At 43.2% G+C, this 19,365-nt stretch overlaps 1 protein-coding gene across 1 annotated transcript; it reads left to right on the forward strand.

Moving 5' to 3' along the window:
• Positions 1–2,760: 2,760 nt before the first annotated feature.
• C10H16orf89 (chromosome 10 C16orf89 homolog) lies at positions 2,761–17,952 on the forward strand. The gene is made up of 8 exons (XM_077829293.1): positions 2,761–2,935; positions 10,461–10,610; positions 11,425–11,575; positions 11,798–11,915; positions 14,007–14,142; positions 15,437–15,541; positions 16,450–16,533; positions 17,885–17,952. The coding sequence occupies exons 1-8, from the start codon at positions 2,761–2,763 to the stop codon at positions 17,950–17,952; spliced, it is 987 nt and encodes a 328-aa protein (XP_077685419.1).
• Positions 17,953–19,365: the final 1,413 nt, after the last annotated feature.

Genomic DNA, 19,365 nt, shown 5'->3' on the forward strand with positions numbered 1-19,365 from the left:
GCGGGATCCAGGTCGCGTGGAGCCGCGCTGGGCTGGGGCTGTGGGGAGCCCCTTGGGGCGGGACCTGGGCTGCGCAGCGGCCCCGCCCCGCCCCGCGGCTGCGGGCTAATTGCTGCGAGCGCTTGTGTGTAGCACGTAGACGTTGCGGATTTGTTCCTTGAGAACAGCCCACAATCTGAGAAGGAATCGTAACGATGCAACAAAACTGTTCCCGTGTCTGCTTTCCCTTCAGTGCCATGGACATGTCGCCAGAAACAGCTGAGCTCGTTGTAACTGGAACAATGGGGGGGGTTATATAATTGCTCCGTTAAAAACTAGCTCTTTTTCTCCTTAAAATTAAACAAACTATATAAAAACAATAGATAATTCTGAAAATTTATGTAAATCCGGGGTATTTCCTTGGAGTGTCTTTTGGTGTAAATGTAATACAGACAGCAAGATTTTTATTAAAGGCCTTTTCGTTACATGAATGTCAGTATACTTAAAACTCTCAAGGAGCAGTATTAGACTAAACATATCCAGTCCTTTTCAGAGCATTAATTTAAGTTATTTCAGATTTCAAAAGGTGTGAGTCACTGAAAAATGACATGACAAAAGTGTACAATGTGCAAGTTTAAAATTATGAGCGTGCACTGTGAACTGATGGACCAGGCCAACAACGAAAAAAGTCTTTCCCAAGTGTGGTTTTCATCAAGAGTTATTGTCAACAGTTTACACAACTGCACAAATTCTGGAAAGGTCCACAGTGGAGCTACTAAAGAGATCACAGGTCCGAAGGCTCTTAAAGTAGGGTGAAGCACTCAGATGTATACAGTTTAGAGAAATGGCTACAGGGGTTCATCTTGGATATGGATCTATTTCAGCTAAGCAGGTGGAGAAGCATTCAAAGGCATTGATAATAGACAGGATGGAAAATAACATTGAGTGTCTGTAGGGTGTTCTACCCTATTGGATAACCAGTATTTGTTCCAAGAGGGACTGGCTCGTTCCATATCTCTAGAATTCAAGGAGAAAATTGGTCATGTAGTTGGACATCAGTCAGTCAGTGTGATTAGAAGCTCAGACAGGAGGAGTCTCATGTTCACAGGGCTGAACTAACCACTCTGTCTGGAGCTCAATCCTGCAAAGTGCCAAGTACGGTAGCATTAGCTCCCATTGATGCCCTGTTTGGAAAACCAAGAGTCTGTGGTACCAAAGCTGGAAACTATATGAATTAGCCTAACTTAGTATTAACAAATCTGAAGTTTCTCTTACGTTTGTAGCATGTACGCATTTTAATATTTGCAGGATTACGTTTACGGAGTGGTTATCAGAGCAGAAAAAGATCTGTTGTGTGTGGGGAGGTGAGCTTTCATATTTAATTTCACCTGCATCAAATTATGTGTACAACACTGTGTCCTAATAGCAAGAATCACTGCTTCTAGGAATAGGATGTTCTCTCTTAAATTATAGTTTAAGCTAATGTATTTAGGAACCATGCCAGAGGAGTGGAGCTATAAGTCTTGCAGAAATTATGGTTCTCTCTTATCTATAATTGATCTGGGTTCAAATCTAGGTCTTACATGGAACAGCCTTCACATGAAGCAGTTTTATTGGCTGCTAGTTGGAAGTTGCAAAGTGGGACATTTTCCTTAGTGAATTTGGGGCTTTTCAGGGAATGCACAGAACCAAATGGATTCATATATACCTGTATAGAAGGGATTCACAAACCTCTTCATAGTGTGAACCACATGCTAATACACAGACTCATGGAGCCAGCTCCCCTCTCATTCACAAACCTTTGCTGTGGGTACTGCAGCAATTGCTCACCTGGGAAAGTCATATTAGGAAAGTAATGTACTTTTAACACCTTTAAATGTGATTTAGCTGCCAGAAATAAGAAAGTGGAACCAGCAGCATGTGACCAACCAGCTCTCTGCTGAAACCAGTAAATGCTCCATCGACCTCTGCCTTTCTGAAAGTATTCTGAATTTATCCCTCTTGACATTCTAATCCTGTTTAAAAATCCTTGGTTTAGAAATCTGCTGGTCATATAGAAGGCAGTTTTTTTGTTTTTGTAATCTATACAATAATTTGCAACGATAAGCAACCTTACTACATGTCAGATCTCAGAAGCAAAGCAGCGTTGAAGCTGGTGAATACTTGGTTGGGAGGCTGCTGGGGCGATCACATTTACTGGACAGAAATTTGATTGGATTCTCTTCCCTCCCACCCCACCCCCCAGTAATAAAAAAACACACACTTCATTTTCTGTACCAGGCTGTTTGCACAAAAGCATAATGGAACACATCACAGCATGTTACAGCTGTGGCAAGGAAGGTTGAAGGTGAATGGAATGGCCAAGCAACAGTAAGAATGGTTGAATGCAGGGGCCAAGTCTCCCCAGCACCTGAGTGCAGAGTGGTGGTGTGAGTGAGTCGGTTGCTGTTTTCTGATCCCTCAACCACCCAGCTGTTTTGGAAGTTGGAGTAGGCCCCCTGCTACTCTAACTTCCATCATTGAAATAAGATCCAAACATCTTATACCAGTTGGGGGCCAGCCCAGTCCATCACATACCCTCCTCTCTGTCCCCTATCTCCAAATACCACACATGCCCCTCTCCTTCCCCTTGTGCTGGCCCAGGCGTATGTTCACTGAGACCATAGCGCACTTAAAATAGTTAAGCTGGGAAGGGAAAACTACCAGTCACCCAGCACAGCAGTGAACAACTGACGTCTTCTGAGTTGCACAATCTTCTCCAAGCAAACTAGCAAAGCAGAAATGTCGTTCCCTGTTTGTTTGCTGCTGATTTTTCTCTTTAAGTCTGATCTGTCAAAAAGTGAGGCTGATATGAGGAGCATTATCATTTCTGCTCTAGAGAAAACAACTTTCTTCCTGGCAAATAAATACAGGGACATCAATTTAGATGCAGTGTTGGGATTTCGTGTTTTGCAAGGTACTGTAACTCAATTGCTTTTATAAATGTCATACTACCCTGATATGAAACCCTCTCCTTTAAAATTACTGTTTTTATTAACAAGCCTTTGTTCCTGATAGCACCATTAAAGGGCTCTCAATTTATACATTTACACCCATTTAAATTATTTTGGAATGATCAGTTTCTCAAATTAAAAGAAAACAGCAGTGCTCCAGCTGTCCTTTGTATTGAGCAGATGTCCTTAGGGAAGCACAGGTTATTGTCATTTTTAAAAGGTGTCACAGCTTGTTTTTGTCATGTTTGAGGGGGAAATAGGATGAAATGTGCAGAAGAAAGAATATTTCATCTACTTGATGATACTGGATATTATACTCCTCTGGCAGGACCAACAGGGATGAGGCAAAGGTAGATGAACATCAGCTGTATGCTTCCAAGATTGTAGGGCTAGGGCAAGTTGAAGCAGCCAGTATTACTGCTCTGTATTGTACCCAGATGCAGTGCCACCCCATGACCATGCTGGTGGTTGGGGATCAAAGCAGTGTTCTGGCCATGATCCTTTCCCCAAATACCCACTTGCCCAGGGATAGGAGGACAGAGGCTAGGAGAAGAAGTTGTAGAGCTATCTATGCTGACTGACTAACCTATGTATCCACTGTATGCCTGTGGATGTGTGCCAACCATCTTCTGCAGGGGGCTGGGATCTGGTCCATACTTGGGTCAGATTTTACTCTCATATTAGTGTAAATCAGGAGTAACTCCACTGAACTCCACTTTGAGCAGGGGGTTGGACTAGATGACCTCCTGAGGTCCCTTCCAACCCTGATATTCTATGATTTTATGAAGTCAGTAGATTTATCCAAGTATTAAATCAGAATCTGGCTCATAATTCGGGCATGAACAGAGCTCAACAGCAAATCAGTCATAGTGTTTGCATTTCTTGATCCCGAGTGCTGCACTTACTGACTTTATGTTTACTTTAAAAAAAAAAAAAACTGCTTTCAGCCAGTAATAAGTGAGAATATCTGTGGTGCTGCTTGGCTTGTCAGTGACAGCAGCTGTGTGGGGAATTTAAGTGAAGCAACAATAGCCCAGCATCACAGGATAGCAAAATATGGGCCCATAAGGGACCATGAAGTGCATGAGTCATGACAACCCTTCTGGTTTTGGCAGGATGAAGTTTTTGGAAGGGATGGAGAGGGGGGCTTACGGATTGTTGCTAAGATAACATTTATCCTGCTAACATGATGATAGACAACCAGAGGTGCTTTTCTGAAACCCAGCCAATCTTGTGTCACCTCTGTACTCGGTCCTCTGCTCAGAGCTGTGTGTGAACTGACTCTTACACTCTGTCTACAGAGCATGGGATGAAGAGCAGAGGTATCTCAGGAAGGCAAAGTACACCTGAGAGTGCCACCCCTCAGTGGTGCTATGCTCTGATGATTAATGGCAGAACCACTGGTTGATCACATTAGCGGAAGAGTACCATGGTGTCTCATTAGTGGTCCATAAGGGGGTCTCAAACTGTAAAACTACCCCAGCTAGAAGCCTACAGAAGGAATATAATGAAAATTATATGATGATTCCAAATCGAAACAGGAGCTAAACAAACCAAAACTTTGGGAAACTTTGCAAAAGGATCCCAAATCTAGAGCCATCTCTCCAATGGGTCATACCAAAATCCAAGGTCCAGACAACCCTGAATTATAGAGAAATTCAGAACCAGATTCACACCTTGCAGCTCAGGTTTGATACCTTTCTCCCAGTTTAATTCCCAGCACTCTTTGTTGTTGGCTCTGATGAGGCGGCCTCATTTCTGAGACTTTATTCCACTGCAGAAGATTCCAGCTGGTTGCTCTCACAAGAGCTGAGCAGCTGCAGACTGTCTGCAGTAAGCTTTGCTGTGAAACCCAAACAACAGTGGGAAGAGAGACAAGCAAGAGCAGAGGGGAGTGGGAGAGTAAAAGGGGAAGGAAAGGCAAGAAAAACAGATCAGTGGAGAAACAAAAAGAGATAGGAAGCCAAATGGAGAGAGGGAGGAGAGGTAAGAATCTAGGGGAGGGAGATGCATGTAACCCTTCTGCCAGGCCAAGTTGATAGCAGCAAGGGCCGGGTTCAGTACACAGGGGTTCCCTCTCATCAAAGCAAATGCAAAACTGGCTCGAGCCCCCACCCAGTGACCTGGGAAAATCTTACACACCACCTGGGCGCCTCAAAGAGGCAATACTTCCCCTCTCGCAAGCACAGAGTCTCGGTGTAGTAGAGAATCTTTAATAACATGAGGTAAACGACATCAGCATTAAATTGGGGAAACACCACAACTAGTGTTCATTAACCAAACCATGAGCAAAGACCCACCCCAGCAAATTGGGCCACATCCTTTCCCTCGGGTTCTTGAGTCCCAGAACCCAAACATCTCTTGAGTCCAGCAATCCACAAATCACCCAAAGTCCAAAAAGTCCAGCCCCAGAGTTCAAAAGTTCATCTGCATAGTGTTACTCCCCAGTCTGGCTAAAATGTGCCTGTGTGGGGGGGAAAGAGGTAAGGGGCACCTTACGTGTCCTGAAGCTGACTGCCCCACAGGGCTCTACTCTGCTACGCTGTCTCACGAACGGCTCTGCTCCACCACGACCGGCTCCACTCTGCACAGCTCGCCGTCTCACGAACAGCTCTGCTCAGCTCGCCGTCTCACGAACACACCGCTGTCTCATGACCAGCTCCGCTCTGCACAGCTCACCGTCTCATGAACAGCTCTGCTCACCTCGCCGTCTCACGAACACTCCGCCAGCCTATCCACGAACAGCACCAGTGCACTCTAGATCTTCTGGCTCCCCCCTACTTGACACAGTGCTCAGTGATTTCAGCTCATAGTAGTGGGAGCCTTAGTGCTGGTGCACCATAAGGCCAAAGTGAATGCAGCACAGTACCTGTAGCAAGACTCTTAATAGACCCAAAATTAGCTCTGACATTCTACAGTGGAGGGAGAGGGAAATGCAATTGGTGCTTCAGGCCCTCACAAAGGGGCCCACACCACCAGAAACTAATACCTGTCTCAAGTCACAGAGTTTTGGAACCCGTGTCCCTTGCCTAGCGAGTGCTACTCAGTAGATGGTGAGTCCCTTCATCATAACAAAAGGCCAAGTACAGTTCCAAGCACAGTTCCCATAATCAGGGTAATAACAATTTATTCTTCCCGCCCCAATAACAGAGACACTGGGGATCCCACAACAACCAAAGTGACCATTTGGGCAGTTATGGCCTCATTCTAGGTGGGGTGGGTGTGCCTATGCAAATGAGATCAGCCCCTGAAGTTCTTTTCCACAACTTGCCACACCTCACCACCAGACGTCAGGGTGGAGCCCATCCTGACTCTGCTTACACGCAAAAGAGGGGAAAGGTGAGACCAAAAGATCCAGGAGAGGGATACAGAGTAGGTGGGCTGAACAAAGTCAGGAGAGTATGCAGGAAGAGAATACACAACAGACAGGGAGGGGGTTTCTGTTCCAGCTGGTCATCAGGGAGGATCATAGAGGTGTGGGGAGATGGGGGGTTTAGGGAGAAAAGCAAGTCACAAAGAATCTTTGAAACAGAGTGAAGAAAGAAAAACAGAAAGGTGATTTTATGCTTTTTTTATAGGGACTGCGGTCAAACCCTAATTAAAAATGCATTTTGCCATCATCACAGGATGAGTTTGAACCCACTGGGTTATTTATATATGGCTAGATAGGCTAACAGAATGAAAGTGTGTATTGGTAATAGACAGCTGGTAATGGCCCAGGGGGGTTAGAATGTTGGCAGCACACCCTCATTATGTTAGCTTATATATGTATATACAAGCTGGTGTTTATCTACCATTTTGCAGCTGTTTGATCAGCCCCTACATGCTTCAGTGGCACAGGAGAGCCCTTGAGCAATACAGGGATTTTTTTGACAACTGACAAACTCTGCTTTTTTTCCATGTGGACTCTGTTTGGCTAGTCCAGCCTCCCTGCTCAAGAAGCAGCCATTAACATATCTTTTACCTGCACAACGATTTCCATATTATACATAGACCTGAAACCATATTGGTAAGGATCTGACTGGAAGAATCCAGATCTGCCCAAGCACAGCCTGTATAGCCTTCCTCCAAAAGGAAAGCCTTGAGATGGTGCAGTAATTGGCAAGGATATTAATGTCAAGTGATGGCTTCTTGAACAAAGGCCTACCATCTCTTGTTTAAGGCTGATTGGCATTATTATTTATTATTATTATTTCTATTATCGTAGCACCAAGAGTACTAGTCATAAGAACATAAGAGTGGCCATACTGGGTCAGACCAAAGGTCCATCAAGCCCAGTATCCTGTCTTTCAACAGTGGCCAATGCCAGGTGCCCCAGGGGAAATGAACAGAACAGGTAATCATCAAGTGATCCACCCCCTGTTGCCCATTCCCACCTTCTGGCAAACAGAGGCTGGGGACACCATCCCTGCCCATCCTGGCTAATAGCCATTGATGGACCTATCCTCCATGAACTTATCTAGTTCTTTTTTGAACCCTGTAATAGTCTTGGCCTTCACAACATCCTCTGGCAAGGAGTTCCACAGGTTGACTGTGCGTTGTGTGAAAAAATACTTCCTTTTGTTTGTTTTAAACCTGCTGCCTATTAATTTCATTGGGTGACTTCTAGTTCTTGTGTTATGAGAAGGGGTAAATAACACTTCCTTATTTACTTTCTCCACACCAATCATGATTTTATAGATCTCTATCATATGCTCTCTTAGTTGTCTCTTTTACAGGCTGAAAAGTTTCAGTCTTATTAATCATTCCTCATACGGAAGCCGTTCCATACCCCTAATCATTCTTGTTTCCCTTTTCTGAACGTTTTCCAATTCCAGTATATCTTTTTTGAGGTGGGACGACCACATCTGCAGTATTCAAGATGTGGGCATAACATGGATTTATATGGAGGCAATATGATATTTTCTGTCTTATTATCTATCCCTTTCTTAATGATTCCCAACATTCTGTTCGCTTTTTTGACTGCTGCTGCACACTGAGTGGATGTTTTCAGAGAACTATACACAATGACTCTAAGATCTCTTTCTTGAGTGGTAACTAATTTAGACCCCATCATTTTATAGGTATAGTTGGGATTATGTTTTCCAATGTGCATTACTTTGCATTTATCAACACTGAATGTCATCTGCCATTTTGTTGCCCAGTCACCCAGTTTTGAGAGATCCTTTTATAGCTCTTCACAGTCTGCCTGCGATTTAACTATGTTGAGCAATTTTGTATCATCTGCAAATTTTGCCACCTCACTATTTACCCCTTTTTCCACGTCATTTATGAATATGTTGAATAGGACCGGGCCCAGTACAGACCCCTGGGGGACACCACTATTGACCTCTTTCCATTCTGAAAACTGACCATTTATTCCTACCCTTTGTTTCCTATCTTTTAACCAGTTACCAATCCATGAGAGGACCTTCCCTCTTATCCCATCACAGCTTACTTTGCTTAAAAACCTTTGGTGACAATGGTGAGGGATCTTGTCAAAGGCTTTCTGAAAATCTAAGTACACTACTATATCCACTGGATCTCCCTTGTCCACATGCTTGTTGACCCCCTCAAAGAATTCTAGTAGATTGCTGAGGCATGATTTCCCTTTACAAAAAACATGTTGACTCTTCCCCAACAAATTATGTTCATCTATGTGTCCAACAATTTTGTTCTTTACTGTAGTTTCAACCAGTTTCCCCGGTATTGAAGTCAGGCTTACCGGCCTGTAAATGCCAGGATCATCTCTGTAGCCCTTTTAAATACATTGGCATCATGAACCATAATTCCATTGTGCTAGGTGCTGTACAAACACAGAACCAAAAGATGGGCCATGCCCCAAAAGGGGCTTACAATCCAAGTATAAGACAAGAGACAACAGATGGATACAGTCAGACAAGGGAGTACAAGTGAATGATGAGACAATATGGATCAGCATGATCGGCAGTGGGCTGTGCACACCAGAAGCCCGGTCAAGGCTTTTGTAGGTAGCACAGAAAATGAGAGTTTGGAGGCATCTTATTTTCCCAGCAATGCTAACCCCAAGTGTTCAAAAAATGTCAGTCAGATCCTCAAAAAATCATGAGATTTTGCTTTAAAATCTTGAGATTTTAGATGATATATATTATTTCCTTTTTTCCCTGCCTTCTGCTCTGTGGGCCTCATGTAATACCATGACTTCAGGAGGTAGGGCTTTAAAAATAAAAAACCCAAGAGTTGGCAACACTGCCTTCCCCATATGAGACATTAATGCTTCCTGACAGTCATGGGCCTTGGCTGTCATTGTGGCTGGGAAGTCCGGATTCTTCTCACAGGCCGTCACTCATCCAGAAGCTATGCACAGGACATTCTGCCCAGGAAGATGGTACTGCAATGGGCTACCGTTCTGCTATTAGCTGACTTGCAGGTGGGTGTGGATTGAAAGACACTGGGGGACTAGGACTGACACCAATTGTTCTTTTAGTGGATGGCGCTGCCTGTCACCAGCTCCCAGGGAATCAGTCGCTGTGGTATGAGGGTGCCATTAAAGTTGCATTTAGACAATGGGGCCTTACCAATTCCTTCAGATACCCGCAATGTTACCATGTCTTTTCTGACCCTTGACACTGCTCCCACCAAAGGAACAAGTGCGAGTCTAGGCTGCCCTATCTATGAGGCAGATTGAAAGCTTCTGGCAGCAATAAATCCTTGAATGTGTTACAGGGCATTAACAGTTTGTCTTTCTCTCTCTGTCTAAGCATTTAGAGTGTTGATTCTACTTTCAAACACCAGTGTCCTGTTTTGACTTTAGTAGCATCCCTCCTCTGTATGGAAGGGGATGTCTGGGGCATTTCAGATCAGCTTCCCAGTGGAGTAGAAACCAGTGATATGGACTCTGGATATATTCTAAGCATAACTTGTTTTATTTACCCACCTATAGACGTCCTGGAACAGAGATGGTCAAACAGCATGCAGGGTAATCCCTCCTTCCAAGAATCTAAGACCAACCCCAATGCTTGGTTCCCAAGGAGCAACAGTTGACTCTAAACAGAGCCCAAGTTGGAAAGCAAATTCTCCTACAACTCCTTCTCCAAGGACAGCTGCTTCTGCACAGAATCTTGCATTATCAAAAATGAACACAGCTTGTCCTCCCAGGACTGAACATTTGCTTGCGCACACACACACACACACACACACACTTGCAAGACTGTATAACTGTGCCACCTGCCAAATAATGTCATGCTTTTCATTACGGTATCTGAGTGCCCTGAAGAGATCATCACAACCATTTAATGTGGCTTTAGTTTCCTCCCTTCTTCTCCCAAGGTAACAGGGATAGGTTTGTGGATCCAACTGATTATTCACTGGAGGGGAACAGTTCACTTCAAGTGTGATAATACTCTAGGGTGAAGAACCCGCTAACCAAGTGGAGACGTTGTCACAAGTTCAATCAGGTTATTATTGTACATACAAAAGCACTTGAAGGCTATGATCATACACAAAACCTCATTGTCTTTCTTTCTGCAGTTCATTTGAAAGGAGCCCTGGAGAAATGGGCCTCAGAACATGAATTACTATCTCAGCAGGTCCGAGTTGAAAGGCTGGTGAAGAAGTTGTCTTCTCTGATTGAAAAAGCGACTCATTCTCTTGAGCAGAGTGACCCAGAGTATTTCAAAAGTAAAACTAAGTGGTACCAATTCTGCGGGGGGAGGGGGTATGTGCAAAAGGGCATTTATTATTTACACTGGAGGTGTTTATATGGAAATGTTTTCCCCATCTGTTTTGCCTTATGAAGCAGGTGCTATAGCTTCTGAAAAGGAACAAATAATTATCAGAGACAGAGGCATCTGCTGTGCATCATATTCCTGTAGACACTTAGGAAAGGAAGGTGTTCAGTGGTTAGAAAGGAACTGAGTCTGAACTTGTGGGTGCTGTTCCTGGCTCTGCTACTGGCTTACTGTGTAGCCTTGGGAAATTCGCTAAGGCTCTGATACAGGTTTCTTTGAAGTCACTTGTACTAAATCCACTGATTATGTCATGTCTTCCCTAGCTATGTCATCTCTGAGCTGTCAGGTGCATGGCCTTTTAACTATTGTTAAAAACCAAAAATGACATTTTTCTGCAATTGATTTATTGCATCCCCAGATATAACGGTTCAAAATCCTTCCAAATAGATTCATATAATCGTTTCTGGCCATCACTGACTTTAAGGACTAACCTTGTTCCCATTTCTTTGGACATAAAGAGAATGCACGATTCTGTGGTACAGTACATCACAGTAACTGTCTCATCAGAAGCACACAGAAGCACAAATCTTTAAATGGAGGCATATGGGATGTATCTGAGTGCCCAGGCAATAGGGAGAACCCTCCACAAAATGTTCTACCATTGCTAATGCAAAGCAGAAGGCAGTAAGGTTGAATAACAAGGAATGTGTCACCCTTGCTACCACTTCATTATTTATGGGTTTTCTTCTTTGATTTGTTTTCAGAATTTGAGCCAATTTTAGGACGAAATTTTTGGATGCTTCCTCATTCGTGGAACCAAACAAACTCCTCACTTGCCTACTCCATGTTTGACGGCATCAGCTGTTTTACAGAGGAAATGAGTGATAAATGCTTTACATATTTGCTAGGAACTTGGTAGGTTTTATTCCTTATCAACAGATATTCTTTGACCACTTCTGTTCTCTGGAGCACTTCTTCCCTCCTCTTTAACCTGCATTTACATTCATAAAATGATGAACGGGAGTTCAACTCTTCTGCACATGCATTGAGAGGAGAGTACACCTTTACATTTAGTTACTGGAGTCTTGTCTTCAGACACTTGAGCTATTCATTACCATTGTCCTGCTTGTTCAACAGGAAAGATAATGGCAAGTCCTGCATTGTCACCAGGGCCTGTAGGAACATCATGACAAAGTTTGGATGCTCAGATTACTCCCTGTCACATCAGCTTTTCTACTTCATGTTTGCAGATATGGTAAGTGCCAAGTTGTGTTACCTGAGGATTAGCAGCTATCACAGGGAAAATATACATGATACAACATGGGGATGTGGCTGGGTGGACTTTCTGAGTGTTTGTTGACTGCAGTTCTGACAGGGTTGGAAAGGGGAAGTTAGAAGGCTGACCTGGATATGCAGGAGGGCAAGGAAGGTCTTGGGAACAATGACTCCAGAGAGAAATAAGGAAGGAAGGAAGGAAGGAAGGAAGGAAGGAAGGAAGGAAGGAAGGAAATGGACATACAAAATATAGTTATGTGGGACAAACTAGATGTGTAGAGGCAACAGGACAAACTTGTTCAGGAGACACCATCATATTCTAAGTTGGCCGCTTAAACTGGTACTTTGGATTTCAGCTGCAGACAGAGAATTAAACATCTGTTTCTCTAGGAAAGGAGCTATGAAGGACTTTAGAAACAGCTAAGAGGGAAAGGAGGAAGATCCAGTAGGGAACGACTATAGGGTAGTCCATTTGTTTAGTTCTAGGGTGAATACAGCCAATATTGTTTTCATTCCAATGTAATTGAAGCGGGAGTATCTGGATGTAGGCAAGAGAGGTGAAGACCTTGAGTGGGGCTCATCTGGCAGAGGACAGGTGTGTGTGGGAGGTGGGGAGGCAGGAGGTGACCCAGGAATACAGACTCATAGCAGAGTTAGACCTGGATGATGAGGGAAACCTGGTTCAGTTACTCATTTGTGTGTGTCTGGAGACAAACAGGAACCACATATTACCTAGCTCAGCACTGCTGTGTTTTGTCTGTGAGGCAGCTGATCATTTTAGTGGATTATGTACAGCAAGAAGATGCTTAAAATGTGGCAGAGAGGAATGAGATTCCACCAAATGTGTGGAGGATTATGTTTGTAACCTATACACAGAAATTGGCCAGAGTGCCTAGTTAAGAATACCAGATGAAATATGTTGAAAGACCACAGTCCAAGCAGATGGCTCCCTGCTGAATGGGACTGTCAGACTAAATTATCTCAATTTTTAAATCCAAAACCAGCCCTAAAGCATAACCCACTGGATTGGGGCGGGGGGAAGGCAATGGGGTCAGTGATAAAAAGATAATGAGAGAGAGAGAGACAGGAGGTGAGCAGAGGGAAAATTTAGAAGGTAGAGAGGTGGGAAAAAACTTAATTCCCAGCAGCAAGAATGAAGAGGCCTTTTCTCCAGTGAAGTAAACCCATTCTCCCTGCACACTGCACCACAGGGTGGATCCCAAAGCAACAGAAGTTTAAATTAACTAACCAATCAAGAGAGGGTCAAGTTACTTGGTTTGAGCATTGTAAAGCTGAGGTAGATCTAGAGTTACAAATAAACCAGATGACAGCGAAGGGGCTCTGGGGCCCTCCCTTCACACACAGTTGCCCTGAATTCTGGAGGTCTGCATAAGACACCAAGGAAAGCACCTGTATGTTTTAATCCAATGTTCCCCCCTAACCTTCACAACTCGGCCTTCCACCTACAGTATTAGGCAATTTCTCTCCCTAGTGTCTACTTCAAGAAATTTGACTCGGTGCTAGGGAGCTCCATGGTGGGGATCTTTTTCCTAGGCTTGGCACAGCAGCCATCGTGATGACCGGGGGCAGCCCCCACTGCCATTACTACCATCGTTCATTCAACATTTCAGTTTTCAAGACTTCATTGTTTGGTATTTTTTACCTATACAGTATTTAAACAACTGTAATTAGGCACTGGGCAACCATTATGAGTGATAGCCAGGAGAACAAGCTGCTATCATCTCACCTGTCATTACTATGTGCCAATGGATTGATGCTCACTCTGTACTTCCAATGTCTATACCATTCCAGGTTGCAGAAATGTGTGCCCCCACTGTCCGCTTTGGATTAGTAAAGATGCCCGGATTAAATAAATTGAGAGACCACAGTCCAAGCAGATGACTTCCTGATGAATGGGATGCTCAGACTAGCTTATTTCATAGTGTTTAAGTCCAAAATCACATCTGCAGTTGCAAATCACAACTATCAGATCTCACCGTCCCTATTCCAATGTGAAATTTAAAAAAACAACAAAATGCAATACAATACCCTGGTTTTCTTCTATACCTAGAAAGGCTGCTCGGATCGTCTGTTCCTGAGGGCCCAATATTACAAGAATATTTTCTGTGCTAGCATGATGAAAATAAACCTGGTGATCGAAAGTACTGGGTTCAGGTTTTCCTCTCGAGACCTCTTCATGGAAAATAGTATGTAACCTATTCCCAGTGAAGCAATAGCAGAGCATATTGTGACTTATGATAATAAAATCAAGCTATTTATCCAAGCAATGATGAAATATTAACCTAAGGGTACAGCAAATATTAGTTATGCTAAAGAAGTTAACCATACTCCATGTAAAGCTTCATGAAGGGTTATTTAACTAGTATCTTACATTCTGCATCTCTTCACTAACTGCAGCTGGATGACATGTACACGTAGAATAAGCTCACGTTCTTCTGTTATATACAATTACTATAAATTGAAGGCCAATATTTTCAACTCTGGGATTTATGTATCTAAAGCTATAGCATTAAATAAATTGTCAGCTGGAAGCCAATCAGAGCTGCTGTCTGACAATGAATCTAGAGAGACAAGGTGAGTGAGGTAATATCTTTTATTGGACCAACATCTGTTGATGAGAGAGACAAGCTCTCTTCTTCAGCTCTTTATAAGCTGGAACGCTTGTCTCTCTCACCAACAGAAATTGGTCCAATAAAAGATATTATCTCAGCCATCTTGTCTCTCTAATATTCTGGGATGCGACATAGCTACAACAACATTGCATACAATGACTCTAGTGTGCATTTTGCACATCTAGAAATTAGACCACTTGCTGAGGTGCCTCTCCATGGTTTTACAAGCGTGTCTTTAGACATCTGTAGCAGAGTGTGGCAAGGCCTCATTGGCTCCTGCCTCTGCTAAGTCCACAAAATCACTCCGACTCTGGAATTAGTATCCACTGGTGCAGTTTATTCACAGGCTTGTTCCCACCACTGTTTCACCATGTACAGTTGGCCCTTCATCATCTGCAAGCAGGAGGAAGGGGAGAACTGCCACCCTACTTCCACTCCCTGCCTTTTCCCTTTCTTTCTGCTCCCCTTTGGCTTCCTCCCCTGAGGCTTTTATATAGCCCCAGGCTAATTAGGTTTTTGGTTTTAATGGTGGTGGGAGACATACTGCTTGTGACTTTTAAAACTAAAGGGTAAAAGACAGTAGAAAAATATGCTGTCGGGAACAATTTTGCATTGGCCAGGAGTTGAACTATTTAATCTAATAGTTTTCACAATCCCTCTCCTGCCCCAATCTCTTATTTGTATGAGTGGCCTCCTGAAGGAAGAGGAACTTACAAGTTGTCAAACTGACACCTATCTAATAGGACTGGCTGGCAGGATTATGGACCCTATTAGCCAAGGATTTTTGAGTGTCTTTCCTTCTGGAGGCTGAGCTTGTAAAGATGCTGTAGTGTTTGATAGCTGAATTGTGGATTTATGTCCCCCTCAGTTATGTTCTGTGGTATGTCTGGATTCTCTGACTTCTACAAACCTAGCTGGCTGGAGACCATTCTCACATGGCAGAAGCCTGAGGAGGGATGCTTTGGGAAGCCCAGTGAGTGAATCTCTTGACTTAGTCCTTTGAAATCAGAAGTTGTAAGCAGTCTTGATCCAAGAGTGTGAGGCATGCAATGCAAATCAAAGTGCTGCTTCATAGCATTGCTTTCTGCCCCCGAACTTTTTTTATGTCTGAAATGTGTTCTATAGTTTGCCAGTGGAATAAGAACAATCTTTATCCCTTTCCGTGTTCAAAGCCACTTACAATCACTGAGTCGTATTCAGCTCAAGAATTGTGTTGGATCGTATAGGTTCTTTTGACATTAGCATGTTCCTGATGCGTATTGCTCAGCTGACATCACACTTCTCTGTTTGTGACATTATAATCATCTGCTTAGCAACCAACTGTGATGTTACTAACAAGAGAGCGGTGACTTCAGAAGGGGAGTAAGCAGCAGGGGCCTCACCTAAAACTAATGGAAGGACTTCCATTGCCTCTATTGTACTTTGGATCAGATCACAGAATCAGGTGAAGGCATAGGAAATTAAGCTCTTTTTACTCATTCTAATGCCTAGAATAAATAAAACTTTTTTTTAATCTGAAACATAAATACAAGAAATATAGGGCATTTCAGCAGGGTAATCTCTTAACACCTTTAACCCAGACCTTTATTTCTATGTAAAGCACCATTACACACTCAAGGCCAATGCAAATAAACTATCTTACATTCAGCACGAGGCCTCAGTAGGTCTTTAAAAGGTATCCTTTTAAATGGGAACCTCTGCATTTGTTCCCCAAGGCCTGTGTTCTGAAGGCACCTCGAGAGGGGAAGATGGGAAGAAGTGGCTTAAAAGCTATGTCGGGCAATACATAATTCAAGGAGAATGTATGTGCTTGATGCTAGAGAAGAACAATCCTGCTGTGTCCCTAGATCTTTCATGCAAAGGAATCTTTCTGTTTCTCAGATGAGAATTCTGAACACCCATCCAGGGTGAAAGACCAAGAGCAACTATTGAGAAGAGTTAAAAGAAGAGAGAAGGTGTTTGCAGGTAAAGCCAGTGAAAACATTCGGGTGTTGGGCTCCCCATAAACTTCATTGTGATTGGAGCTGGACGTGTGCTGCAAGAACATTCACAAACACAATTGGTGAAATTGCTTCTATGATATTTGCAGCCACCTTTGTTTGTTTCCCTCATGGGCATAAGCAACTTTGTTTCTCCCCCACAAGAATGTTCACAAAAAGAGGCAGTGTCACAAGTAGTCATGTGAATAAAATATTCACTCATGTGAATAAGATACTCACACTGGGACATCTTGCAAACTCTTTATTGGACTGGGAGTCCTTTAAATTTCAGCAAGGGAGGTTTAGGTTGGACATTAGGAAAAACTTCCTTACTGTCAGGGTGGTTAAGCACTGGAATAAATTGCCTAGGGAGGCTGTGGAATCTCCATCATTGGGGATTTTTAAGAGCAGGTTGGACAAACACCTGTCAGGGATGGTCTAGATAATACTTAGTTCTGCCTTGAGTGCAGGGGCCTGGACTAGATGACCTCTCGAGGTCCCTTCAAGTCCTATGAGTCTATGATAATTAGGGAGCAGAAGTAGGTGAGTTAGGTGACAATCCCCACAGCATGAGTAATAAGTGACAAATAACTAGTACTCAAAGTATATTCTATATCACCTCACTACACAAGTGTCAAGAAAAGTGTATTTGAAAGGCTTGATGAATACAACATCTGTAGGAGGTAATGGAGTAAACACCATCCATTGTGTCTAAGTTAGCATTTTTAAGATAGTGAGAAGCTAATGAGAAGGCTCTTCAGTGGCACTCAAACTGTACAATTTTGTAATTCTACCAGTAGGGTATCTAACACCTGCAGACACCAGAAATGATGCCTTTTATTTTCCTTATCTAGAAACTTCAATATTAATCCTCTTGGTTGCTAGCTTTTCCTCTAATTGATCATATCCTATTCAGAAATCCTGTACATTTATCAAATGCACGTAGGCACATTGACTAAAGCCATTCACACAGAAATGCAGATGATTTCACATTCTTAATAATACTTTGCAGTTTTATAAGGATTTCCCTATGTGGCTCTCAAAGCACTTTACACACATTAGTTTAGCCTCACAATATTCCTGGGAGGTAGGAATGTAGCACTGTCCCCATCTTACGGCTATGAAAACTAGACCACAGAGAGCCCCACTGGCTTTCCCAAAGTCAAACACTAAGCCAGTGGCTGAGCTGGGAAAAGAATAGAGGAGTCCTGACTCCCAGTCCTGTTATTTAGCAGTAGGCCTTCTTGGTCTTTCAAATGCATAAGGAATGAAGAAGGGGAATACAAGTCATCCTGTGTAGGCATCATGTAAGCCATGTTCAACACCTTTCTCCGCAGATGGATGTTCCTCTCATAACACAGCCACAGCGGTCGGAGTACTGGGGGGATTCCTCTACTACTACTGAAAATGCCAATATGTGACAGATGATCAACTTGGAACTTCCCATACACAGAGCGATGATTGGTTAGTCCTGAAGCAATACCAGCTCCAGTTTTAGCATGCAATAGGAGTAGTCTTTTCAGTCAAAATCTACCCTTGCAACACACTGAGCAACCCCACTATGGTAGCCAAGTTGTAATCACGCTGCCACTGACTAGTGCTATTTTGGCAGCACAGTGGAGATTTTATTGGCAGGTTTTCAAAACTGTAATGGGCCAGTGGTTATTACAGTAACAAGAATTCCTAATGTAGTCTTCCTCCTGAGCTCCCATTACAATGAACACACATGGGGACAATTCTTCTCTTATCTCTACTGACTTCGAATGCATCATCTTCCACTTCAGTGGCGTTAGATGAATTTGTTTATCATGGGCAGCTCACACCTTATTATCTAAGGGAATTTCTGTTTCCTTGACCAGCAGATCACAGGTAACTATAGGTATGGGCAACCTGGCTGGGCTGAATGAGATAATAAAGTCCTGAATGTTTGCTCAGAACTTTTACTCAAATGGAACCTTATTGCCTTTTTGCAGTTAGGGAAAAGTAAGATAAAGAAACAGATTTATTCAGGGCAATGCCCTGTTTCCCTCCCCAAGCACTTGCGCACATAAACACACACACAACCACGGTGAGGCCTCTTCTTTTGAAATCTGCTTTCATTCCCACTAATAATATCCTACTGTTGCCGGCACCCAGTGCCGAGAGGCAAAACAACAGCAGGGGTTCGTTACCCGGTGTGTTTCACTCAATAATCACAACGGGGTGGAGAAGCAGAAAAGTTTATTTGCAGCTGCAAACAAGGTACAGGGAGAATAGATTCTCAAATCCTGCACACCAAAGCAGGTCATTACACACACTTTTATATTCCTTAATGCTACGGCACTACACATCAGCCAATTAAAACTTTGCACAAATACTCTGCCTTCCTTATATGGGTTACAACAATGTTTATTTCCTGCAACCTCTAACAAGCATTTCTAGAAACTTAAACAACCAGCACATTCTGTCTGGCCTTGTAACTATCTCCTATTATCTTTAGCTTGGCGTCAGCATACCTTACACTATAAGGCATTATCTGTGGCTGCAACATTGTTTTAAGAGCAAAAGAGCTTACTCAAACCAGCCAGTCCTGAGTTCTATTAAGGGGGGTTGAGAAGAAGCCCTTAGGCCTTCACCAGGGAGACTTCCTCAACCCTTATGGCCTTCCATCCCCTCGACTTAACTAGTGGCCATGCCCTGGGGTCTCCAACAATTCAGTTACTTTCTTATGTTATTTACACTGCTTAACAATAAGGTAAATTGCTTCTTGCATTTGTTTCCTTATCTGGACTATAACTGTGTTGTGTCACATGGCTGATTAAATGAGGCTCCTGTGAGC

Source organism: Eretmochelys imbricata, chromosome 10, assembly GCF_965152235.1.
Source record: "Eretmochelys imbricata isolate rEreImb1 chromosome 10, rEreImb1.hap1, whole genome shotgun sequence".
Taxonomy (NCBI): Eukaryota; Metazoa; Chordata; order Testudines; family Cheloniidae; genus Eretmochelys; species Eretmochelys imbricata.